At 40.1% G+C, this 27,114-nt stretch overlaps 1 protein-coding gene across 10 annotated transcripts in view; it reads right to left on the reverse strand.

The window, feature by feature from the left end:
* NCOA7 (nuclear receptor coactivator 7) overlaps positions 1-27,114 on the reverse strand; it is a 158,703-nt gene that overhangs the window by 35,016 nt on the left and 96,573 nt on the right. For 9 of the 10 annotated variants that reach the window (XM_046004337.1, XM_046004339.1, XM_046004341.1 and 6 more), the window contains 7 exons: positions 23,858-23,937; positions 20,252-20,359; positions 16,283-16,396; positions 15,583-15,708; positions 13,762-13,946; positions 8,635-9,686; positions 7,821-7,989 (listed from right to left, as the gene is read on the reverse strand). In XM_046004337.1, coding sequence (XP_045860293.1) covers positions 7,821-7,989; positions 8,635-9,686; positions 13,762-13,946; positions 15,583-15,708; positions 16,283-16,396; positions 20,252-20,359; positions 23,858-23,937 — 1,834 coding nt within the window. The remainder of the gene's footprint in view (positions 1-7,820; positions 7,990-8,634; positions 9,687-13,761; positions 13,947-15,582; positions 15,709-16,282; positions 16,397-20,251; positions 20,360-23,857; positions 23,938-27,114) is intronic. The other variant, XM_046004342.1, reaches the window with a different exon arrangement.

A 27,114-nucleotide genomic window follows, 5' to 3' on the forward strand; every position in this document is an offset into this window, starting at 1 on the left:
TCATTCCCTTGCTAGTCAAGAAACGACCTTGAATGTTTGCAGTATCTCCCGTCCCTGTTTCAGTGATGTCTAAATAAAGGGTATAATTACGGCAGTTTCAGCTGCCTGCCTGATCTAGTTAGGAGAACGGGATTTGAAATCAAATGGATTTGATATCTGCCTGTTTGAGCAAGGTGTCGAAAACCAGTACCTCCCACTTTCCTCATTTCTAAAATGCAAAATAACACTACACACCTCACAAAGCACTCCTGAGTTTTAAGTGAGATAACTACCGGGAGCACCATGCCAGGGAAGGGCTCAGGGGGCAGGCACTGAGCACTCCACCTGCCCTCTTAGCCCTCTCTCCAAGCTGGGGAAACTGAATGTTGAGCTCGTACTCCCCCCTTGACTTAAGAGCGGCAGTCGTGCTTCGGATGGTGCAGGTATCACTGGAACGTCATTGAAAAGTATGTGTTCAACCACAATAATCTGATGCACTTTATAAAGCTCTGATTCAGGCACCAGAATTCTGTCAGGCTTCAAAGCAGCTTAGACTCATGGTTTAAAAATGAATACAATTTCAGACAGATGGCACATCATGAAATGCTCAGGATGGGTAGCTTTCAAGCTTCACTCTAAATATTCCAAAGCTAAGAGTGAACCCTTCTGAAAGATGAGAAGAAGACACACAGATAGTTAAAAGGTAGATCCTGACCAGGACCTGCCATCAACCAGTCACTCCTAACCATACAGCATAGCTTTGATGACCAAGAGGTTACATATATGGTCTTTGTATGTGTGGCTGTTACTTCTGGAAATGTGAAAAAGGGAAATAATCTCAAATTTTATGTACTACAGTAAAGACTTTAAGACTGATGGAAATCAGACTAATGTAGTCTATCTATATGTAAAACTTTTTAAATACACACAAATCTTTATATATATGAATACCCAAGTAATCTCCTAGAATTAAAATATAGAGATAAAATAAATGAACTATATCTATTACCCCAATATCAGGAAAAATAGCAGAAAATTAAACTAAGAAATTCCTATAAAAACCTATCAAGAGAGTAACAACTGTGAGCATAAATCTATTCTACAGAGAGATAAGCACTGACTGTGGACCATATTTAACCAAAAAACACCTATTACTTGTCCATGGGATGGGTTTCCATTGACTATCTTTGAGGGAAATGCAGACCTAAAGAAAAGGCACTGCTGCTAAAAATGGGTCTTGCTCTTGCTTCCATGCTTTCACTTAGGGGACCATGCAGAACTTGACCAGACAAATCTCTAACTCAGGCAGTAGTACTTACTGCCCACAGATGGGATGTGAGAAGCGCGCATACAACATGGAGAGCACCTTTTAACAGGACAGCTACCTGTGAGCTCCTGGGTATGTTAGTCATTACAATTTTGAAAGAATTAAACAACTCAGCTTTTATAAAATGCATCTGTTACTCTTGACATTACAGAAGAAAATACCATGCTTTCTAAAATAGAATCAACTTAACTTGTACTTGAGGAGTTTATTCTAAGTGTGGACAGGCACAAATTCTAACTATCTTATATAAATCAAAGTGCTTGCTGATTTTAATGAGAAGCTTATTAGAGAACATGGTATTTTAGAATAATTATTAAATATATATTTGTACATCAAGGTATAAATAAGTTTTTATTAATAAATAAAGAGTCTCAGGCCACTACTGATCTTACTTTTTATAAACAAATACCATATACGAAGCACTCAGTTTTGAAACAAAATGTATTTATTTTTGAAGATTTTATCCACCCATTTGAGAGAGAGAAAGTAAGAGGGAGAGATCAAGCATGATCGGGAGTGGGGTGGGGGCAGAGGAAGAGGGAGAAGCAGACTCGCCCACTGAGCAGGGGGCCCAAGTCCTGCTGAGCAGGGAGCCCAAAACAAAAATGATTTTAAAGTGGTGCCTGGGTGGCTCAGTGGGTTGAGCATCTGCCTTTGGTTAGCATCATGATCCCAGACTCCTGGGACTGACCCCCGCATCGGGCTCCCTGCTCAGTGGGGAGCCTGCTTCTCCCTCTCCCTCTGCAGCAACCCCTGCTTATGCTCTCTCTGTGTCAAATAAATAAAGAAAATCGTTAAAACAAAACAAACAAAAATGATTTTAAAGCTGCATTTGCTTCCTTACCAAACTGATAAAGAATCATATGACTTAGATTTCCCATCACATGGAGAAAAGGGCACTCTCATGCCGGTGGTATACAAATTGTCACACACTTCCATGTGCCCTAAACATATCCTGTGAATTGGTAAGACTATCTGAAGAATTTTATAAAGATGTTTAATGTAATACTGCTTTTAAAGGCAAAAAACTTGGAACCACCTAACATCCAAAGGAGGAGCATCATTAAATCATTCAGGGAATGTATTAGGGGTGCTATGTTGTTCGTATATCTATAATAACATACTATTTCATGTAGAAAATGTGTATAACATTAAGTGCAGGAAAAAGCAGATTGCAAAATAAATTCTGCTCCCACCAATATACCTGTGTGTTCAAGTGTAGCTAAGATTTTCATAGCATAATTATTTTCAAGTAGAAAAAAATTTTAAAACACCCACAGGCTCTCCCTTTCCTTTCTCTTATTAGCTTACTTATTACATGAATCACACTAACCAATTAATTCAGTTTGGATTTAACATTTATGCATGACTTAGCAAATTCTACACAGTTCCTGCCATTTAATTCCATCTTATTTTAAAAGCTGGATAATTATGAAATCAATTACTCTAAAACATTTCACAGGTAGAGATCATAAGGAATTCAGGATAAAAAGATGTTTTAAGGATGCCTGGGTGGCTTAGTTGGTTAAGGAACTGCCTTTGGCTCAGGTCCTGATCCTGGAGTCCCGGGATCGAGTCCTGCATTGGGCTCCCAGCTCCGCGGGGAGTCTGCTTCTCCTTCTGACCCTCTCCCCTCTCTCATGCTCTCTCTCTCAAGTGAATAAATAAATAAATAAAATCTTAAAAAAAAAATAAGCTGTTTCAATATGAACAGGAATTATCGGTTCTTTCTAAAAACAAAAATAGGGGTGCCTGGATGGTTCAGTGGGTTAAGACCTCTGCCTTCAGCTCAGGTCATGATCCCAGGGTTCTGGGATCAAGCCCTGCGTCGGGCTCTCTGCTCAGTGGGGAGCCTGCTTCCCTTCCTCTCTCTGCCTGCTTGTGGTCTCTCTCTCTCTGTGTCAAGTAAATAAAAATAAATAAATAAATACATAAGATAAAATAAAAGAAAGAAATAATCTCTTAGTATTAAGAAAAAAGACAATTGCATTTTTCACATAGAACAAGATCCAAATCTACGGAATACAATGCTGTCAAGTTTCTAAAAAGAACTAGGAACTATTTCAAAGCTTTTCATAAGCTTCTAAAGGTAGACTCCCAATCTTATTTATCTAGAACTAGCCCAACACCTGCCCGGTCCTATGCAGTCAGTAAGTGTTCAGACATGATCTAACTACTTAATGCTCCACAGTGACCCATTTTCCAAATTAAGAAGCTATTTTTCAAATGGATAAGGTACCTCATTCTAAGGCACACTATTCCCAGGGATTCTCATTCGTCACTGTCTGATTCTGTGACTCACTATTCCACGGGCCAGAGCCGGGCAGCCCAAGACTCCACATGCCCTCCAGGGCAGGGCATGAGATGGTCGTCTTTTTACACTCCGGACAGCTGCTAGCAAGACTTGTGCAGAGTCAAGGGGCAAAAATACATGTCTGTCAACACCACAGACCTTCTCATTTGTATTCTATCAATTTTGGGTTTCCTTCCAGATAAATTATTTCTTTAGGAGCAATAGTCTTGTTTTTATAGACATAAAACTATAGATTAATAACTAAGTTCAAAAAATTTTAATGAAATGCAAAAAATTAGGGTCAACTAAAGGAAACAGAGTATAGGCAGATCAGTAAATTAAAGTGAATGTGACTGAGTATAACAAAGTTTTAAGTAGTCAAAGCCCTAAATTATTTGGTTATTACGGTTCATAATCAGTTTCTGAATGTTGTATGGGCCCGGTCTCATGGTCTCATACTTGACCAGTGGTTCTCAGCCTGAGATTCTTTTGTCCCTCAGACAACTTCTCTCCCAGGTGATGTCTGGAGACTCTCTCAGTTGTCACAACTGGGGAGGTAGAGGTCACAGATGCTGTTAAATAACCCATAATGCAAAGTACATCCACTCAAAGAATTAAACAGCTCAAAACGTCCACAGTGCTAAGGCTGAGAAATCCTATACTAGATGATTAATAGAAGGTGAGACCATCCACCGTTCTCAAGTTTAAATTAGCACCAAGAGTAAGAGGAGGAAAAGGCTGGATGTCCCAGGCTCCAGACAAGGCAGATCTCCCCAGCAGACTACTGTCCTCTGCTGACTGAAGAGAAGTGTGTGAATCTGCAAGCTGCGATGGAGGCAGGGAGGGTTTCAAGCTGACAGGCACCTCGTCCTCAGTGAATGAGCGCATGTCTCAAGTAGCCACGTACGGGGATGCAAGGGGTAACCAACCACCAGCTTTGCTGGATCCACAGTGGTCAGATCTTCTGATAATTTAAAACTGTTACTATGTAGTTAGGGAGTTCTGTTTCTAGAATTGAGTAACAAGGATTGCAGGGGGGAAAACCCCAACAAAGATGTTAAAGAGCCACTATATGATTGCTTCCCCTGGCTCCTGCCCTCCCCACTTTCTTACTTGGTAGACCATTCATTAGGCAATGGCGCCATGGAAACCACAGGGCATGCTGTAAGTGAAGAAGGAAATATTTTGGTAGTGTTAATTTGTTAGTAATAATAACAAAAGGGGAAAGAACAAACATGTCTTTAAAATATCAGGAACAACAGAGAGGAAGAGTGAAACACACTTGTGAAGGTACGTCGACATGAGAATATTATCTCCTGTGACAAGAAGCTTTGATGCACTGGAGGAATGAGAGAGACCTCCAGTGAGAATACGGCACCACATCTGGAAGGTCTTTGAGAGGACACTTTAACCTTGCAAGGGAGCCACTACCAGGGGGACTTCACTCTGCTCCTGAACCTCTAATGGATGCAGGGATCCAGTAATAGAAAAGCAAGTAGAAATGCTCCATTTGATATAGCAAGGGAATTGAGAAATGATCATCAGAGTAAGGAAAGCATTGCATGCCATGTCTTAGCTCCTCAAGGACTTGGCTGAGCCTGAAGTCCAAAAGATTTTCATAAACTGGAAATAAAAACAACCTTTTCTTATTTCTCACTCTGTACTTGGAGTTCTAGGTGGGAATTAACTAAAGATAGCTGCGCTATCTTTCCCAGTCTTAAACTAAAATGTGGCTTCCTGTAGGGTAGGTAGATAGAGAAACATATGGAAGAGCAATTAAAACAAAAATTTCTGGGGTGCCTGGGGGGCTCAGTCATTAAGTGGCTGCCTTTGGCTCAGGTCATGATGCCAAGTCCTAATCCCAGGTCCTGGGGTTGAGCTGCACATCGGGCTCCTTGCTCAGTGGGGAGTCTGCTTCTCCCTTTCCTTCTGCCTGCTGCTCCCCCTGCTTGTGCTCTCTCCCTCTTTCTCTGTCAAATAAATAAATAAATCTTTAAAAAATTTCCTAACATCTCTACAAAGAAATCCATCAATAACACAGTGAGATATAATGCCTCCCAGAAAATGCTTGGTTAATGCACAATTACTTTAAGAAAGAAAACTAAGTACATCAGGTTAGCCAAAGACAAGTCATAGAAACTTTAAAATACAATATAATGGAATTCAAGAAATGACCTACTTGAAAAAGGCCACAAGGGGTGCCGGGGTGGCTCAGTCAGTTGAGTGTGGGCCTTTTTTTTTTTTTTAAGAAGATTTTATTTATTTATTTATTTGACAGAGAGAGACTATAAGTAGGCAGAATGGCAGGCAGAGGGAGAAGGAGAAGCAGGCTCCCGGCTGAGCGGGAAGCCCGATGCAGGGCTCAATCCCAGGACCCTGGGATCATGACCTGAGCCGAAGGCAGCCACTCAACCGACTGAGCCACCCAGGCACCCCTGAGAGTGGGACTTCTGATTTTGGCTCATGTCATGATCTCAGGGTCCTGAGATAGAGCCCCATGTTGGGCTCATGCGTAGCGTGAAGCCTGCTTGAGCTTCTCTCCTTTTAACTCTGCCCCTCCCCACCTCTCTCAAATAAAAAAAAAAAAAGAGAGAGAGAGAGAAAAGAAAAATTAAAAGCCCACAGAAACCACCTGTATAAAAGATCAAAGAGAAGTATTTCAACATTACAGATTTCTTCTGGGTTAAAAAATGACAATAATATAGTAACTACATGTGTGGGATTGCTATACTTATTCTAGAAGAGTCCTTGGTGTGCACAGTTTCATTAAGGCTAATAAAATAGGGAAAAACCCATAATTTCCTTATATTTTAAATAATACATCTGCCCAAAGAAAAAGTGATATATAACAGGTGATTCTTCTGGTAGCCTCTGTAAGTCTACCTCGCCAGCAACATGGATGAAAGTTTCAGTGCTTTATTTTCCTCATCTAAATAATCAGGAGTGGGCTTAAATCTCTAAGGAATTGTTGAGGGTGAAATTCGATTTTAGAACTCTCATTTTACCAGGTCTTCAGAAACTTAACATTGCTTCTGTTAAACATTTTTAAATAAAAAAAGACATTCATTTTCCTTTTAATCTCCTCAATATCCTGAAAGTTTCCATGAAGTACTGTGGCATTGCAGGCATGTGCAGGAAAGTATAAGACATAAACACAAAAATTATGTTGAATGTCCATGTTAACACAGCTTTGTATCTAAGACAGGGAACAGATATGGGCAAATTCATTAATTAAAATCCCATTAACTATTTTTCAGGTTAAACTATAATTTATTAAAACAGGACAACTCCCTTGATGAGAATTATTCTGGATACTAATCAACCAGAAGGTGTGCCCTTGCTTGGAATTTAATTTTGCTTTATTAACAGTTCATGCCTAAGGAAGTTTGCTGAGTATATTCATTCTTGGCAGGTGTGTTAGCCAAGAGGTCTGCCCAGATGATACTGTTAACAACTAGGTGGAAAGAGGAAAGATATGTGAGTTTTACAGTTTTGAAAACTAACTGCAAGACCTTTGTAAAGACATTTTTATTCTACCACACATACAAAAGGAAAACACTTCATTTTTCCTAAAAATAGTATCTCCTAACTATTTTCTATTATAAAGATGTCCCTAATGATGTACCACTAAAAAAATTCTGTACCATTGGGCCCGCCATCCTAGACTCATATAACCACTAACACTTCTTCTTTGGCAGTTTTAAATATACAAATCTCTCTAGAGGGTACAGTCCCTTAAACCCACCCAGGTGATCCCACGTCATCTCAGCTGCTGAGTCACTGAGACTCCCTCCTCAAGGCCAAAGCGACCGTTAGTTCCCTAGAATAATAAGCACTTCAAGAATTGCACCCATGCCTCTCTCCTGCCCTTAGAGAGGTTTCAATCTGTTCCACAGTACTCTTTTATTCTCGACAGAATTGCACTTCTAATTCCCAACACTTGAGAATATCTAAATTCTCCTTCATTTAAAATTCAACTGTGTAGAAAGTCATAAAAGGGTTTCAGCATAGATGACCTCAAATTTGCTAAACTGAAGCCACTCATTAGCAGAAAACGACTCAAAAAAAGTCCTCCTAGAAATTCTAAAAGATACAATTAAGAGAAATGTCTTATTCAAGAATGAGATTAATTATTTAAAGAGCTAAAACAAACAAACAAAAAAAATCAAGGTGCAGTTAGAATCTAGAAGCCCAACATTTTCCATTTCAGCCCCCTATTACCTCTCCCGGGGAACGGCAAACCAGTACTCTGGCTGCTTTCTTCGTTTGCCATACTGCTGGACCATGGCTGCGCTCTGAGTGGCAAAGGATTTTCTCATCGGCTTTCCTACTTTAATGCACAGAAACATGGGTGGGGTCTTGCTTTTCTCCTCTTTTGAAGGAAGCATATCTGAATCACACGTGGGGGGAAAAAAAAACCACCTTTCTCAAGATCGACAATACTGGTGAAAGTAAAGTCTTTCAACTTGTAAAGAACAGTTCCCAATCCCTTCTTAGTGACAGAAAATCAAAATATATGACAGAAACATCATCAAATTAGAACTAATCACATTTTCCAGACCTTCTTTAGCACAAAAAGGACAAGGTTTGCAGTTTCAGTTGGTTCTGCATCACGTAAGATGCGACATGCTGGGAATAAGCATAAAAACCCACACAATGTGGCGCTTCACAAGGATACTTCTCAAGGAATGACACTGAGGACCCACTTACAACATAAGGCAATCTGGCTTAGCACTGAATTATCTTCCAAAACATTTCAAACCCCTTTAGATTTAAAAAGTTCAAGGTGAAAAGGAAAGTTCCTTGAAATTAAAAAACAAACTACTTTTGACCTAGAAACCTAGGTCACAGTTCAAGTTCCAAAACAGATACTATATAATGCTAGGTTTTTTTCCCAATTAATGTTATCAGTAAAGAACACAGTCTATTGAGAGAACACTGTTCTCAAACAATTGTCCTAATTTTGCTTGTATTCACAAGTTTCAGAAAGCCAATGTACAACAGGATATAACGATACTAAAGAGAAGTGGCTTACCTTCAATGGGTACCTGAATTCTCTTTAATAGCCACAGCTGAATTTCGGACTTATTATCCATTTGTGCGCCTTGGCAGCTGTTGTCCAGAGTAGATTCTGAAGAGGTGTCTAAAGACCCTTTATTCACATTTTCTTCTGTAGAAGACGCCAGTTGCAATGGGAGGGACACTCTGTCTTTCACCCAGGTTTTATCTGGCTCCTTACTGTCCTCAGTTGGGGGACCACCCACCTGGGGAACAGAACTACTAAGGGTGATATCTATTCCCACTGGCTCAGTCTTTTTGGCATCACTTAATTCTGCCTTCTGCAAGTTTTCAGTTAACTGTGACCCTTCTTTGTTCTTATTAAGGTAATATTCAATGAGTTTAACTTTATCAAGATCTTCATGTATGTTCAGTGTGTTTTCCACCTGGCTTTCCGGGGAACCAGACTGCTTGTCCACCTCTGGCATTATATCTTGCTTCTCACAAGTTTCTAAATCTAGGGCCCCCTTCAGTTCGGCATCATTATCTGCTCCTGAAAAGTTCAGGGCTGACTGCACCTGCATTTCTGTAGTAGAATCGATGATGTGGGACTTAGCCTTCCTTAGCTCTACTGGGTCAAGAGAAAGGCACTCCTTTGAGGTGTCTCTTTTGTCCATTCCACTATCGGGCTGAGAAGAAAGTTCTTCCAAGTCAACAAAGTCATCATCTTCCCCTAAAAGGGAATTTTCTTTGGCTATAGATTCAAATGCAACACGAGTGTCAGAAGGTTCCTTGCTGACCTTAGTCACTGTGGTAGATCCATTGGTTGCCTCTGTAGAAGATTCCAGTGTCTTTAACTTTCCTGACAGAGAGCTATCTCTGTCAGAGGGCTTCATGTATGTGTATTCTGTTGACTTCTCCAAAGGTCTTACTGATTTGGAATCTGAAGTGATGCTTCTCTCCCCAGTCTGCTGCCGTTTTTCCTTGTTGAGAGACTTGAACTTACTGAAGGGGTTGATGTCTTTTTCTGAAGCCAGGTCTTCCCATTCTCCAGGCCTGTACAGAGGACAAAGATCCTGAGGTAGGTCACTGTCGGGGGAAAAATGGTGGGTGCACATGGAATGTTAAAAACAAAACCAAAAACAAAATGGAGGAAAGGCAAAAATTAAAACAAAACCCAACCAAAAACTAAAACATAATATACCACAACTTAAATTTATGTTGAAATGATTTCAGAATAAGGAAATGAAATCAAGAAATTAACTTCAAAAATGAAACATAAATAAATCACATGAAGGGGTAAAACAAAGAACCATGAAAGCTTCATATCCTACTAGAAGGACATGAATGATTTTTGAAGTCATTTATGAACATGGAGGTATCACCTACCAGATTTTTAATGATGTTTCTGATATTCATGAAGGAAAGGACCAAGGAAATTTTAGTACTATGACCTAATTCTTTGAGTATTCAAAGCTGTTCCTTTTTATAAAATAGGATATAAACAAACTACATTAATTCTGAATGGCTCATTGACTGAGTAGCTACTCATTTAACTGTTTTATAAATTACTAGCCCTGAACCCTAACTTTGAGTTTCAGCACTTGGACTTGATGTTTCCAATAACAGACTCCTACTCCTGAGGGAGATGCAAGAATCTTTGTCCTCTGGATAGTGACTATACAGTCCTTGCTCCATTTCACACTTTAAAATTTATAGAAAAGAAAATCGAGTAAGCTCTTATAATACTTAGGTTAAAATTCTTACTTTCTTAACTCATAACATCACCATTTTACTTTATGGCAATGGGCACTGGTTTATGAGCTGAAACACACTGTCCCTTAACAACAGATGATTTTCTACCCAGATCTGAATGACACAGAATATTGATTAGACATGTTTTCCAAAGTTTAAAACAAATGCTCAGGAAATATAATCTTGGAGCCTTGACTGGCACGATTTTGCATAACCTGTATTTTCACTTACCTTAGTACTGATATTGGGTTTAAACACAGATCTATAAAGACCCTTTTTAAAAAGAACATTTTTAGATTTCAGAAATAATTTTGTTTTCTAAAAAGGCTAGATCACATTCAGGTACCACTTTATTACTCTGGCTGTCCAACAACCAGGGCAAGAAAGCCACAAAGTACCAGGAAGTCCTCAAGTTCTAAGACTATCCCCCCAGACTTACTTTATAAATCATATGCGTGGAACATCCATGCTTTTTCCAATAGCAAATAAAAGCCTACATAATAGCTAGGCTCTGACAGATGCTTGAAAACCTTCTTTAGTTCATAATTCATTTCAATTCAATAAGCATTTGTCGAGCCCTTACATGCCATATGCTAAACGATGATTCTGACAGTTGTCTCTGCTCTGCAGGAACCTGCATGCCCAAGAATGTCCTACCCAACACTAGCATCCCGGGAGACATGAAAGATGCTCCAATCCCAGAGTCAAATAAACTAGTGTCATGTGTCCTAATTTCCATTTTAGGACCCCACATTTAATGTGGCATAGAAACTCAGCTCTTCACATGCTTGGTTAATAAGCCAAACTTTCTTCCATGAACGTCCAAGACCTCATCTCATCTCTTCCTTCTCTGCCCAGTTGGCTCCCAGGAACAGATTCGACTGCACTCTGCTCAGCCTCCTATATTACCCTGTCCATCCCTCCCTTCCTCCTCATCTACCTAGTCCAAGTGGGGATTAATTTACCTGTTTTTTTGCGCTACAGTTGCCAAGCACTGTTGGGGCAAAGTACACAATGGAGTCAACTGGCATGACTGTTAATGTTTTCTAGACTCAGCCAGACACCCAAGGGTGATCAGTAATCCCTCCAGTTGTTCCCTTCCTATTATCTGTCTGTGGCAGCTGGACTTGATGAAATAGCCCACACACAAAATACGAAGCATGAAGGAGAGGATGAGGAAATTTTACACACACACACACACACACACACACACACACACGCACAATGATTTGCATATTGCAGTCAGATCATTTGTACTTCTTGTTTTACCAGACAACTTCTGGCAATAATGAAATTTGAACCTGTTTTTAACTTCTAAAGAATTGTTGGAGTGCTGAAGTCACTACTAATTTTATATCACACCGATCCCACTCGCACATTCTATTTTGCCCATTGGTGCACAAACTGTTCTCTAGACTAAAAAATCTTCTTCACACACTTGCATCCAAGGCAGGAATCCGCAACATTCAGAAATAAACTGAACACAGTACGAACCAATTCCTAACTCTTCTCTCTCCCTCCAGCTACAGCATTAACCCCGTGCCCCAGGTCGTTAAGTGCAGTCTCACAATGAGGGAAATCTTTCTGTAAAGATGTACCTTCCTTTTTTATTATTAAAAAGAACCCTTAACGTCCTGAGCCAAGGATGTGCCAGAGTTATGCCTCCATTAGAAGCCACCACTGGGCAAGAAATACCCTCCAGCCTGGCCATCCACTTCTAAACTGAACTATAGCTTTCTTCATTCTCATCTTCTTTCCTCTTGTCACAGAGAAACTAACGTTCATTCCTTAGTTCCAGAACCAATCTCTCACGTCCTCTTCTCTGCTGACTGAGACTCCAAGGCAGCTGGCCGCTCCCTCACAGAGGTCCGCATGGGACACTGTATGCCCTTCTGTGCACATGACACAATTATCACTTCTCCCCAGCTGTCTCTTGTGCCCAGTAGACTGCAGGCTCCTCAAGGGCAGAGGCCATGAGCCACTCCTCTTCATATCCTTGCCGCCTGAGAGCCATGCACTAAGATGAAGTAGAAGCCTCAACTGCACGGACAACGAGAATCCCAGAACGATCAACAGGGTTTCTGAGATGAACGAAAGGTTCACATAATAACAGCTTATACTTGGTAAGTATCACGCTATTTTCTAAGAGTCTGGGCGTATCAATACATTTAGTTCTTAAAACAGCCCTATAAGCTGAAGAATACTATTCATCCCATTTAACAGATGAGAAAAGTGAGGCTTGGGACTGAGAAAACCAGGCAGGTCATGGAGCCATGAGTGGCAGAGCCAGGGCCACCCAGGCAGTGTGGTTCCAGGCTTAGTCTTCAGGCAGAACTGCCTGGCCTGCCACACGGCCTCCTATGCTCTCACTTGGATACTTCTGGCAGAATTTAGAAGCTACTTCAGTGCTTGTGCTCTGTGCTAGCTTCAGTGGCCTGGAGATGGGTAAGGGCCGAGGTAGGGTCAGGCGTCAAGGACTGTGAGAGTCCAGGGATTCCTGCTGGTATAAACGCCCAAGGACTTTGTGTCTGGGTTAGTTCTCTAACCACCTTCCCTTCTTTTCCTAAGTCCCAGGGGCTAGCTTACCCTGCACAATTAGGACCCACTGCTTTCCCTCAACCTTCCTATCACTGAGGGTTTCTAAAGATTTTTACTTCTAGCGGACACAGAGAAATAGAAGCGCTAACAAAGTGACAGTAGGAATCCAACCATCCCTCTAAATGAATCAATTCCCTGAGCTTTCTTAACGTTCTTTCTCTTTTTTCATGGGGAACTTCCTTCTCTCTCTCTCCTTTTTTTTTTATCAGAAATGCAAAATAATCAAGCCTAAGGTAATATTCACCTACTTTTCAGAGACAAACAGACCCGTATTCCTCCCTCTTCACACTGTGGAGGGCGGTATGGCTACAGAGGCAGTGGCCTCCACACTGTCCCTGCCAAGCTCGCTCCGTGCAGGATTAAGGGGAAAACGTGAGGTGGGAAGACTGCCTATCCCAGAATTTGAATGAGAAGAACCTAACTCTGTTTGACAACTAAATGGAGAGGAAAACACTATTCTCTGATTGGTAACCTGACTAACACTTTTTCAGAGAAACTTTATTTCTTCTTTCCTTAATTCATAAAGAATATGCATTCCTTCTCAGAAAAAAAAAGAAAAAGAAATGCTATTTTAATGCGCTGGCGTTTTTGTTTTTCTTCTTTCATTTGTGTATGTTTAACCTTTCCCTTTATCTCCATTTCCTCTCATTTGTCTATTTTTAAAAAAATTTCCTGCACCCATCCTCCACCCTCAGATTCGCCTCTACATAATCTCTCACTCCTGCCAATGCCCTCACTTTTTACTTGCATGTAATTCTGCAAACACCTGAGTCTTATTTGCTTGTTTGGTAAACAAAGAAATCTTTCTTACGATGGCAGGGCGTCTTTGATCTTCATGTGGGAAATGTCATTGTAGAGAGCAATGGAAACCACCTCTTCCATGGGGCAAATGAGGCCATACTCCTCGCAACCATTCTCAATGACCAGGGGATCAGACTTGTGAGGGTCAAACATGATGTTGTTAGGAGTAACAATCATGACGCCTCCGACCACCCCCTGCAGGAGAAAGGGACAGGACAGACTCATTACTGGCAGAAATGCAACCACAACCGCTTTAATGAACTCCATTTGCCTTTAGGTTGACTCTGGGGAAGCACGGTTATCTTATGTGACCGTCGTGTCCCCTTTCAGAGGGCTAGGACAACAGGCTGCAGGAATGCGACCTTGGGTACTGTGTGGGGAGGCTGAGAAAACAGAGCTGCCCCACTGTTGTCATCAACCGAGCCTAGTTCTGGCATAGCCCGGCCACAGCACAACCGAGGTGGAACCTTGGCTGTAATGCCTCACACGCCATGGTTCCCTGTAGAATAGAAGGGGCTGTCGCAAGTGCTTTCCCACTTGAGAATTCACTCAGCACACATTCCCCACGCGTCCAACAAGTGCATGGTACTGGGCTCAGGAAGCATCTGTCTCAGAGCCGTGGTGCCAAATGAGAGTCCTAATAGTTTTCTCTAAAATGTTTAGAAAGGCCACTTTCAGCAAAATTTGACATAAACTGGAATATGGAATTTTTGCAGCCAGAGATAAACACAACTAAACTGTGGAAGTTAATGGCCAAACCCAGTAATTCAGTGGGAACTTCTATCTGAAGCTTGGTCAGTTTACTCTTTTACAGATGGTCCCAGGGAGATTATCTCCGACAGCAGGATACACAGGACACCCTACAGGGAGACCATTTATCTTCATACTCTTAATGAGTACTGAATCAGCTTTGTGAAGAATCTGCATTTCATAATGTATTCTTTTTAAGACTTTATTTATTTGACACAGAGAGAGGTATCACAAGTAGGCAGAGAGGCAGGCAGGGAGAGAGGAAAGCAGGCTCCCCACTGAGCAGAGAGTCCAATGTGGGGCTCGATCCACGACTGTGAAATCATGACCTGAGCCCAAGGCAGAGGCTTAACCCACAGAACCACCCAGGCACCCAAGTGAATTCAAGCATCACTTATTCTTGGTTGCAAAAGCTATAAATGCATATTAATAATGTATTTTCTGACCACTTGGAACCTGGCATGAAGTCTCTACTATGAACATAGGAATTCACTTTGTATCAACATGACCCTTTCTTCAGAGGCTCACTAGAAGTTGGATTTGCTTTCTAAAACACACCAACAATCAAAAAACCACACATCACAGACATTATTTTTAATACCAGCATCTCCAGCAGCAAATGGGTAAGAATTTCACATTTTCCAAGTTAGGTGCTAAGATCTTTACAGGGACCACCCCTTTTAATTGCCACCACCCCCCAAGATTAAATTTTATTATTGATCCTATTTTACAGATGAGGAAAATGGAAGCTTAGGCAACTTTAATACCATGCTTGTGGTCTCAGAGCTAGTGAGTAGCAGAACTGGATTTTAAATTCACCGAGTCTAACTCCAGTTTTTGTTATCAAGCGTGTACTATATTGGCTCCCTAGCAATGGACAGGCCAAGAACTGAAAGAGGAAATGATAAATCCAAGGTCACAAGGAATCATATAATAAGTAAAATGCCAGGCATCCAACAGGTGAAAACAAAGGACACTTATGAAATCTTACGATGAAACTCTGGGAAAGATATTTTAATGTCTTGAGTAAATATTTTTCCATGGAGTCCAAGAGAAGGAAACAAATTACACTGCCATATACCTTTCCATCGGTGAAGTATCGGCAATTCATTTTGAGAAATTTTACCACGCCTGGCTCATCTTCTTCAGAAGTAGATGATAAGACTCTTTCAATGGGTTTTAAGGCCTTTCTTGCTAAGTCAGCATCCTTGAAGAAAGCAAAAATCCCCCAAATCAAATAGAAGCACTGTTTAAACAGATTATTCATATAAATCAAGCCACACAAGTTTCCTGTAAGGAACTTGTTTCTATTTAACATGAACATGAAAAAGAGACAAATATCCTTTGACCTTCAAAAGTTATCACAAATACAGTAAGTATCCAAATCGCATTAAGGTTTAAACAACAGCACGAGCATATGTATGAAACTGTAAAAACAGCTCATCGAATGTTTTTAGAAAATAACCTAAATGAAGGAACTCATATTTGACTCAGGGCTCAAGTTCTCTAGAGAAGGGAGTAAAAGCCACACAAACAATCAGTCTCAGTGAGAGTTTAACTTCATACTTTTACATAAACGAGGTGTGCATTTTTGCCTCTGAGACCTTAAATGTGAACAGGTTTCTTTTTGATGGGAGTGCATTCTCTCAACTAACGACAAATCCTTATCCCCACCCCTCTGGGGACATTTCAAATGAAAACCTGTGAAAAACAACATGTAAAATTCTACAACTCAAAAAATATGTTTGATAAATATGTCAGCTCACAAATGACATACATACAGGTAGCTTATCATATTCTGCATCTGATGATGAAGGAGAGACGGTAGCACCAGGACTGGATGATGATAACCTTAAGGTACTGGAAGGAAAGTTGGCATCTGGCACAAAAAGGACCTGCAAATGGGAAAGAAAAGCTGAGGATGAAGAATCAGGCAGACACACACTAGACAGTGTTTAGAACTGTTGCTCTCTGCACAGTATCATGCTAAGTACATGGCTAAGACCTGGCTGGCCTTTGCAAAATGCCTAGGTACCTTGGGGACTTCTAGACTAATCCAGGAAACAATGCTCTACAATAGGAATGTGTGTAGTGCAAAAGGTATAGGACATACCTACAGACACTGCAGGAGCTCACAGAAGAGGAGAACAAGGTGGGTGAGCACCCTGGGCAGGTCATAGACAGCAAGTGGGCCCACTTGAAACTTTGAGCAGTATAGGAGATTTAAATAGGGAGGAAAGAAGCTTCCAGGGAAGGGTACTAATAGTACCAGGGAAGAGAGAGAGAGTAGCATGCATGCTTCTAAGCATAACACCTGCATCAGGAAGAAATGGGACAAATCCACGCTTACTAATTCTAAGCAGGCCCTGAGTGCTAACATAGTAAGACCACTGTATAATACGTCATACAAGGTAATTATCAATAACCTCCATACTTTCTCTTCTATCGCTGTCAGCTTATCAAAAAGCAAGTATTAAAAACTCCCAAATTGTACAAAATAGCCTCCTTCTGCAAAATGTACTGGTTCCTGAAATGTCATTATGATCTTGTCATTCAGCACACTTAGAATGAGACATGTGGCATTCTGGCATTTATCATATACGGTATTAAAATGATGACTTCTGTTACAAAACATAATTAGCACTAATCATGTAACAACTGCTCAATAGTGTTTGTTAGTCACTCTTTCCCATCTTGTCTCTGCTCTAACTTTAGTTATTCAAATCTCTCTTCAATCTAGGAAAAGTGTGAGGCAACAACAAAAGACACTTTATGATAAAGACAGGGAAACCAACATCAGGAAGAAATAAGATGAAGACTAATTACTACTGAAACTATGTGCTCCAAGATTACCACTTACTGAGGGGTGAGCCATAAAACAGGTTCTCAGTTTCCAAATAACCAATGCAAAGGGATGGACATCATTAGTCAGCAGAATTCAACTATCATAAGATAAAAACCAGTTTCTCTTGAGCATTTTCTCATTACATCTCATAAAGAGTGTCCCAGGCTGAACTACCTGTCTTTGATGACACAGTGATAGTTAATACAATAACCAGTTTTGGAGGACTGTTCTTTACAATGTCTTCAATGTGAATCAGTGGCAAATGCCAAAGTGTAGAGTTCCATAAGAGCAACTTACAGAAGCCTGTAATTACACGGTCTTGGTAGACAGCTCTTCTACTTACCTTACGTATACCAGAGGAATGAAGAGATGACATTTCTTCCAAGCAATTCTCCATGAATATTTTTTTGTATCTGAGCTCTTGACAAGTGTTAGGCAACACAGGTTAAGAGTCTACTGTCTGGCCTGTTCTAAATGTCCAAAGAGATAATTCCTTTGTTTACAGAGTTTGTTGCAGTGCAAACAGAGGTGACCATTGGATGCTGGGAAGCTCAGTAGAAGCACCTGCTACCTCACCTGGAAAGAGCCTGGAACTCTGGCAGGGGTAAAGGTTGCCTACTGACTTCAGAAAATAATGCTAGGTCTGCTCCAACACACAGGCAAATGGGGGATATGAGGTCTTCACGTTCTTTACTGTAAAACAAGCCTGTCATCATTTTAGCTTAGAAATTTTTCTAAGCGTGTGTAGCCAAGCCACCCAGTGAAAAGAAAAACAACTTAAACCATGTCTCTGCAGGGGAACTTCTGAGTGTGTTCAAGATAAACTACTTGAAAAAGTACATTCTTTTTCCTGAAATTTGATGTAAGTATCCAAACTAACAGCCAAACTCAGGACCTTCTAAAAAAATTTTTATGCCTCAGTTATTTAACGTTTGTTTGCTATTGGTTTTGCTCTTTTAAACAACAAAAGGTCTACAGTAAGATTTTACTTCAGTAAGTTACAGATTCCTTTGAAAATCACCTCTTACGTGTACTCACCCAGCCCGACCAGTTTCCTTTCCTACCTCATGGTGACCATCAAATTGGTCTCTAGAAGGGTGAGTCTCAACTTTTTTGGAATCAGAGCAGATAAAACCAGCTTTGAGTTATGAGACCTACTGAGATGAAAGGAATACCTACCCTTTCAGACAGTAAGACAAAAAATTATCTACAGTTTTTGAAATCCCCTCAATTTCACTCTTCTTAATTTCTTACCTTCCTTAGCAAAATCCTCATTACAGCTGGGTCCTGGAACAGCCAACAGCATGTAACTGTATAGTTATATGAGGGGCTAGACAGCATAGCAAAGGCTATCATAGAAAACACATCAGATATTGTGCCCCCCCCCCATTTCAGGGATTAGAAAACTGAGGTCCCAAAAAGGAAGGGACTTGCCCATGTCAAACAGCTACTATAAGGCCAGTTGGAAATAAAGCTTTAGGGCTCCTATTCTGGGTATTTTTGCAGTTACAATCTGCATATTAAAACAGTCCTTTTACTTCCAGTTGGCTATGTTTATGGACATAGTTAAAAAATAAGGAATCACTTTGAATTATGTTCCTGCATTCTACTGACTATAGTCTTTAGCCTTGAATTAGTAAATATACACCTAGGTTCTCTGCTATAGGTCAGTGATATGTGGCAGTATTCCAGATTATAAGAAACCCCAAGAAGGACAAATCTACTATTAATTTTTCCTGGAGATAAATTTTCATTAATTTTTGAGGAGTTTTAAATGCATATTTCCCCTCAGTTACCTGGTATTGGCAGTATGCTAATTTCTCTTTCAAATACTAAGTATGAAAAGCACCAAAAGTACTAAAGAGTAAATACTAAATACTAAATAGTAAAGGCACCATATGCAAACCAGCTAACTTAGGTCCTACTAGCTTCATATGGGGCCCTTGTACTTAAAAGTAGCCTTATCTATTCTGAAAGAAATCAAATGTCACTATCATGTAGAGGGGCAGAAAGAGGCTCAAATAAGTCAGCAATGAAATCAGCAGGTGCTCATGGCAAGTGCACAGTTCTATGGATGGGAGGGGAAACTTGGCCTCAATTAGGACTTGCAAAGACTAGGTCACTTATATTAATTGGCTAAATGTAGTTTTAAAGTAGAAATACAAGAATATCTTATTAAATATGTGGCTGGTTTAACTGACAGTGGCTAAATCACCCAATTAGTAAATTTCATTTGGTTTAATAAAGTATTAAAACCTAGGGAAAAAATTGTGTAGCTTTTTCTTGATAGTCCTACTGAATTTCTCTGCTTTGGGCTGACTGACTTTTTTTTTCAAGTATCAAATCAACACAAAATGACAAAATTCTGTCTTATTTAGTTATTTTAAGTAGGTTCCATGTTCTGTGTAGAGCCCATTATGGGGCTTGAACTCATGACTCCTGAAATCAAGACCTGAGCTGAGAACAAGAGTTGGACGCTTAATTGACAGAGCTACCCTGGCACCCCAAAATTCTGCCTAATTTAAAATCAAATGAAGGTCATTATGTATCCCAGGAGTAGAATAAACTGAAACTTGCACTTCTAAATTAAACATTCTAGGAACATTTGAGTTACATTCTACAGAAGAAAAAGTCAAATTTAACTTCTCTTGCTGCCACAGGGAACATCCACAACATACACTAATGATTGTTAAGTAAACTGTATTAATCATTTGCAAATGCAAAATGAGGAACACAGTTCCTCAGTTCCAGAATGCTTTTAGAGCTCTTCATCCAAGGAAAAGATGGGACCAATGCACATTATCACCAATGTGAATCCTGTGTCACTAAAAATGAAGCATTAAAAATAGCGTTAACGATAAATGCAAAATTCCTAAAAAGTAATATCCAGTAAGAAAAAAATTACCTGGCCTGGAACAATAGTGTGTGTGAAAAGTTTATTCAGTTCCACTAATTTATTGGGAGTGATGTTAAACTTCAGGGCTATGGAGTTTAGGGTGTCCTGGCTTCCAGCCTAGAATAATCAGACAAACAAGATTCAAAATATAAAGCAAAACAACAACAACAAAAAAACCCAAAAAACCCTTTCCTTGTAGTAGCCAACATTCATCTATTTGCGATATGAGTGAATGAAAAGTAGTTCTAGCCAGACATATCCTGAAAAAGAAAGTGAGTTGAGTCTCAAGTCTTAAAGAAACCACGGAAGAGCAAGGTCTTCAATCAGTTCATTTCTGGGCTTCCTTATCTTCAAATTTCAGTGTCCACTAATTAGAGTTCTAAACCTACTCTGGCACAACTTCCTGTTTGGAGTAGAAGTCCATGAGATACAATACAAAACTGTAAGTAGAGAAGAAATAAAGCATGGACACAATACCCACCCAAAAGGGAAGTCAGGGCTTTCTCTATTCTCAATGCTGTCTCTTGCCCGCCTCTTCGCTGCTCTAAAGGCTCCTAAAGGGTGACCGGTTAATGGCTGGTTTCCCCAATGTCCGCACAGTGCCCAACACACAGAAGGTACTCAAACATTTGACAAATGAATACAATGGAAGGCAAAGAAATGGGAAAGAAATTCAGATTAGCTACCCATCACTGTTCAGTCATTAAAATGACAACTTCTCATGGTCAGCCAATTAAGGTTGTCAAATCTGTGAAACCTGTGATACGTGCCCCAGATGGAGGTTTCTTTCGTTCGCTAATAGGGGGGAAATAGGCCTAAAGAGGGCAATGAGAAGATGGGAAACCTCACAGTAAATAGCTCCACACAAAAAAGTCTGCTGCCTCTGGGCAAGTCAATATCCCAAACTCCCTGTCTAGGGTCACTGGATGGAACTTGTTAGTGGGATGCCACTCTGGTATGTGTCACTAAGAAGTTCCCATCTACAGTCCCAGGTCAAGACCCGTGGCTGTACTGATAAGCAAAACTGGCTTCCCCAGGTAAGCCCTGAATAAGGCAGCAATGGGAGGCAGGGATGGGAGGTCGTGGACCAGAGAAGATGCAGATGTAGAATGAAACTCACCACCAGTCTGAGCATCAAAAACCCCCTAACCAAATGAACGATCACAGAGTAATCAAATTCATAGTTACAGATGACACCAGAATGACCTTGAAGCATTTCTGGAACAAGTCAGTATTTTTTAAAAAGTCATTGAAAATTTAACAACATATGCCCCTACTTCTACTCTGGGCAAAACCAGCCTTACAAAGAGTGTAAAAAAAAATATTTTAAAATATGTATTATTTTTTCAATATTAGATATTTATATAATATATTCAAATCCAGGAGTGTTCAGGGTATAGGAGTCAGTACAAGACACACTGAGAATGGAAATTAGAGCCAGACTGTTGGATCTGAATTGTGAATCTGCGACTTACTAGCTGTGTGACCTTGGGTCACTTGCTTTTAACTTCTCTGTGCTTCAGTTTCTTCCTCCATCAAAAAGATAATTACAATTCTGCTTCATAGCACTTACTTCATGCCCAGTGATCAAAAAATTTGCTTCATGTTTTTAAGAAAACACTTGTAGAATATACTGGTTAGGGAGTTCAAGAAAGGAGAAAAACATTAACAATCTGGAGTTATTACATAAGGATAAGACATAAATAGAGAAGCAAGCCACAGACCCTAGGACAGACACTGGAATCATTCAATGTTTAAAACTAAACGGATGCAAAAAACCCAAAAAACAAATGAACAAACAGACAGACAAAACCAAAACTGAACAGATGTTTGAACATCCACAGCTCTGGAGCAAAATAAGCAATCCAGTAAGAGGTTCTCATGGTTCTCTAAACACAAAGTTATGAATCACCTTTTTATTTCCAATGACAAGTACAAAAAATAACTTGCCAAGTAAAACCAATCTCATAACCTGTCAATCAAACAGGAAGGCATCGCTGCATTACGAATCTGGTCACTTGTTTCTGTAAGTAACATGGGCGTTGCTGTGTGTTCTCGCTGCAGCAGTTAGTATATGCTTAAGCATCTCCTAGCCAATAACACGTCTCATTTCTTTGGGGGCCTTGGGAATGATACTGCTGGATACACACATGGCTTTGGACTTAATACCGTTACTAATGATAAATAATCCAACACTTCTTGAGTACCTACTAGGAGGTTAGGCACTATGCAAGGTGTTATAGGGATCAAAAATATAATGTAGACCATGGCAAAGTGAAATTAAAAAATCACCTCAAATCCCTTCCAGAAAGGCCTAGTCCTCTAACCCCCAGAAAGATGCCTGGACACGTTCACAGAACACCAAGCATGAAATGCCTGTGCCAGGCTCTCCTGTGTGACTCTAGAAGGGCTTGGAGATAACTTAGCATTCCAGAAGAAATGCCAGGGAAGGATCAGGTCTCGCTGCTCGCCTTACAGAGAGCCTGGCACAGCATATGAGTAATGAGTAGAAAAACATACACATGAGAAAATCCCAACAGGCAATGGCGACACCACTTAATTTCTTGTTAGCAGTCAGAGAACATGGCTCAACCATGCTCCTTCATAGTGAATTAAAATAAATCTAGATCCAAGTGTTCACTCTGTAGCAGAGCTGGGATAAGTGCACGCAGCTCCTGGACTCCAGGAGTTCATGCTGCAGGAGAGAGAGGCGTACATGGCGCATACCGTGAAGGTACAGGAAGGGACACATGCACAGCATTATTCATCTCCTGATTCAACAATATGGAAGCCTATACCTTGCAAGCCCCAGAAATACAATGGTGACCAAAAAGGGGTCTTTCCCCATGGGTCCATGAATTAAGGCACAAGACAGACATTAAAATAATAATCGCGGGGCACCTGGGTGGCTCAGTCATTGAGCGTCTGCCTTCAGCTCAGGTCATGATCCCAGGGTCCTAGGATTGAGCCCCACATCGGGCTCCCTGCTCAGCAGGAAGCCTGTGTCTCCCTCTCCCACTCCCCCTGCTTCTGTTCCTGCCCTCGCTGTCTCTCAAATAAATAAAATCTTTAAAAAAAAATAAAAAATAAAATAACAATCACATTAGTGAATCAGTAAACTGAGATAAATTTTGTAAAGGAACATGAATCTATGAGAGGTAAAATGAAGGGATCTGGATCTGGCTGAATGGTCACAGGGGATAAGAATGAACATGGAGAGTCATGGGAAGAAGATGTCAAGGACGAAGTTCTGATTGCAGAAATGGGTGGCTGATGGAGCCATTGATTCTTGACAAAAATACTGAGCCCAGAGATCTAAATGGATATGATAAGCAGGCAAGTTACTCTGGTTATGGAACTCGGAAGGCATGGATGGGATGAGACCTAAAGTTGGCCACTGCTGGCATGCAAAGATAATGCAAGTTACTGGTTTACATGACATTGCCTAGAGAGAGAATATGGAGGAAGAGAAATGACCTAGAATAGGTCTTAAGAAGCTTCATTAATTAATGGGCACACAAGAGGAATGCAGCTAAGGGACAGGATGTGTCGTGGGGAAACATCATGCAAATCCAGTGGTATTAACAAATGTTCACACCTCCTGTTTATACTTACAGTATACTCCATAGTACCATGGGGCTTCTGAACCACCATCTTCTTCTCTTTTTTATCATGTGTTTTGTTTTGATTGTCATCTGAAGAATAAAATGTATATAAATGAATAATTTCATTCTCAGGGATCAAGGATAGGGTAATCTACAGTACATTAAAACCCACTTCCAAGGGGCCTCTGGGTGGCTCAGTTGGTTGGGCAACTGCCTTCGGTTCGGGTCATGATCCCACATCACGAGTCCCACATCAGGCTCTCTGCTCTGTGGAGAGTTTGCTTCTCCCTCTGACCCTCACCCCTCAATGGTCTCCTCTCATTCACTCTCAAATAAATAAATAAATAATAAATAAATAAATAAATAAATAAATAAAATCTTTAAAAATAAATAAAACCCACTTTCAGGATGTTTGGCTGGCTCAGTCAGTAGAGCATGAGACTCTGTTCTCAGGATTGAGAGTTCAAGCCCCACACTGGGTATAGAGATCATTTAAAAATTAAATCTTCAAAAAAAATACTATTCATCAATGAACACTTGAATAAATGATTTATGTTAACTATAATCAAATAGTACAAATAACAATGAGGCAATGTTTTATAGTTATTAATGTAATGGTTTAAATGATAATATATAATGATACCGTTAAACTAGTATACTTATGATATACATGAGGCATCATGTAAATCAATACCATCCTTTTATTTTTGTTTTTTCATTATGAAGTATAATTAAAATAACAGTGAATCAACAGTTCTATATATTACTCAATGCTCACCATACAATGTTATTACACTATTACTGATTATATTCCTTATGTTGTACTTTTCATTTCCATGACTTATCTTATACCTGGAAGTTTGTACCTCTTAATCCCTTTCAACTATTTCACCCACCCTCCCTACCTCCCCTCTTGCAACTACTAATTTGTTCTCTGTATTTAAGAGTCTGTTTCATTTGTTCATTTGTTTTTTAAGATTCCACATATAAGCAGAATCATATGGTATTTGTTTTTCTCTGTCTGATTTACTGCACTTAGCATAATACCCACTAGGTCTATCCATGTTGTCACAAACGGCAAGATTGCATTACTTTTTATGGCTGAGTAATATTATACATACACACACACACACACACACACACACACACACACACAACTTTGTCTCTTTCTCCCTGTGTGTGTGTGCGTGTGTGCATGTGTAGGTGTGTGTATGACACAGTCACATCTTTATCCATTCATCTATCAGTGGATACTTGGGCTGCTTCCATATCTTGGCTATTATAAATACTGCTACAATGTATCTTTTTGACTTAGTGTTTTCATTTTCTTTGAGTAAATTCTCAGTAATGGAATTACTGGATCATCTGGTATTTCTACTTTTAATTTCTTGAGGAAGCTCCATACTGTTTTCCACAGTGGTTGCACCGGTTTACATTCTCACCAACAGCGCACAAGGATTTCCAGCCCTTTTAGAAAGTGATTTGTCAATATGTACCAACAGCCATAGAAATGTTCATTCTTTGATTCAGTAATCTTTCCCTTAGGGATTTATCCTAAGCAAAAAATCCAAAGAGGAAAACCACCATATATCGTAACATATGGTTTGTGCAGTATTATTTATAATACTGAAAATCTGGGAAGACCAACATGCCCAACAACATATTGTAAGTTGGGCCACAGACTTTGCCGGTTAAAATAGGTCAACCTAAGGTTTAGCAGCTGCATTATGATTTAAATTAATTCTCATGGTTAAATACATCCTTATATAATCAGCCCAGACATTGAAACCAGAGAGACATACTGCAATGGATAACAATTTAAGTGACAAAGAAATACAGAATTGAATTAATGACATGAAAAGATGCTCTAACCTGTATGTGATCAGAAAAATGCAAACTAAGATGAGGTATCATTTCCCAGCTATTAGCATGGCAAAAATCAGAAAGTTGGATAATTTTAGTGTTGGCAGAGATGTGAACTGCTAGTAGGAATGTAAGCCGGTATAACCATTGCAGCAAATTAAATCTGTACAGCCCTTACGGCTCAACAATCTGACAGACATACATCCTCTCCCAGGAGGTATATACTCTATAGATATCAGAAAGTCACTTGCTGGAGGATGTACCAAACAGTCTTATCGGTGGCAGCAGGAAGCTGGAGGGTAAGCAAAATTTGGTAGAAATGCTCTGGAATTCTAGGCAGTAATTAGAAATAACAGGCCAGAAGTACACACTGGCATGTGTTTACATCAGAGAAAAAGAAGGGGATATACAGAACAATACCGTGAGGTATATTTAAAACAGAGGCACACAAAGGAAGTATACATTTTTCAAGGTCACATCCAAGTACAAGTCTACACACCAAACAGCAGGATGTGTGTGGTAGGGAGAGAAATGGGAGGGGGGAATGAGGATACAAGGAAATTAATAGATAAATAACGAGGAGCCCAGCTCAGCCAGTGATGATATGCCATGAACTAAAAAGATTAGCTCTATGCTCTACCTCAGGGGTCCTACAACATCCCACAGTACACGCGGATCAACAAGATCACTGCATCCATATGACAAATAGGAGTGTACCGAGAACTGGAAGGTAACACAGCAACATGAAAGAGTTAATTCATGTGGTACTGATCTGCCTTTTAAATATTTCCTTTATATTAATATTAAAAACCAAGAAAAAAGGAAGAGGTGCTGTCATTAGAGTTACTTTCCAGTCATTTCTATGTTCAATCGGATCCTTTAACAAAACCAAAGAGACTCTAGAAATTCCTCCAGACTATAAAGAAAGTGACCCCCCCGACCCTCAGCTGGCCACATGTAAATTACTTCAGGAAGATGAGACAGACAGTGTTTTCTTAGATCTCCAGATCTCTAATTCTGTAGGTAGGGAGAATTTACACAGCCCGATGAAAAACCCAATCATAGTACTTTATGACTTACGATCTGGTATTCCATCCTTTTAATATGTCAGCTCTACTCTCTGGCCCACACTCCTGCCCTTCTCTTGTCACTACAAACAGCTGTCACTGTAGCTGCTCTTGCTTTCAGAACAGGCCCTTCCCACCCTTTTGTAAGCGCTTCCCATTTCTAGAACCTGTCCTCTTCCCATCTGTGGCAGCTTCCAGTCCACGCCTGCACATCAACTGTACATAATTATTTCTGGTCCCAGTGGATCACTGTTAGCCACCAAACCATGAGTTTCCATACTGCTCAGCTGCAAAAGAAAAACAGGTGCTTGCTGAACCTTTCAGGATAAAGTGCACT

This window comes from Meles meles, chromosome 5 (assembly GCF_922984935.1).
Source record: "Meles meles chromosome 5, mMelMel3.1 paternal haplotype, whole genome shotgun sequence".
NCBI classification, from domain to species: domain Eukaryota; kingdom Metazoa; phylum Chordata; class Mammalia; order Carnivora; family Mustelidae; genus Meles; species Meles meles.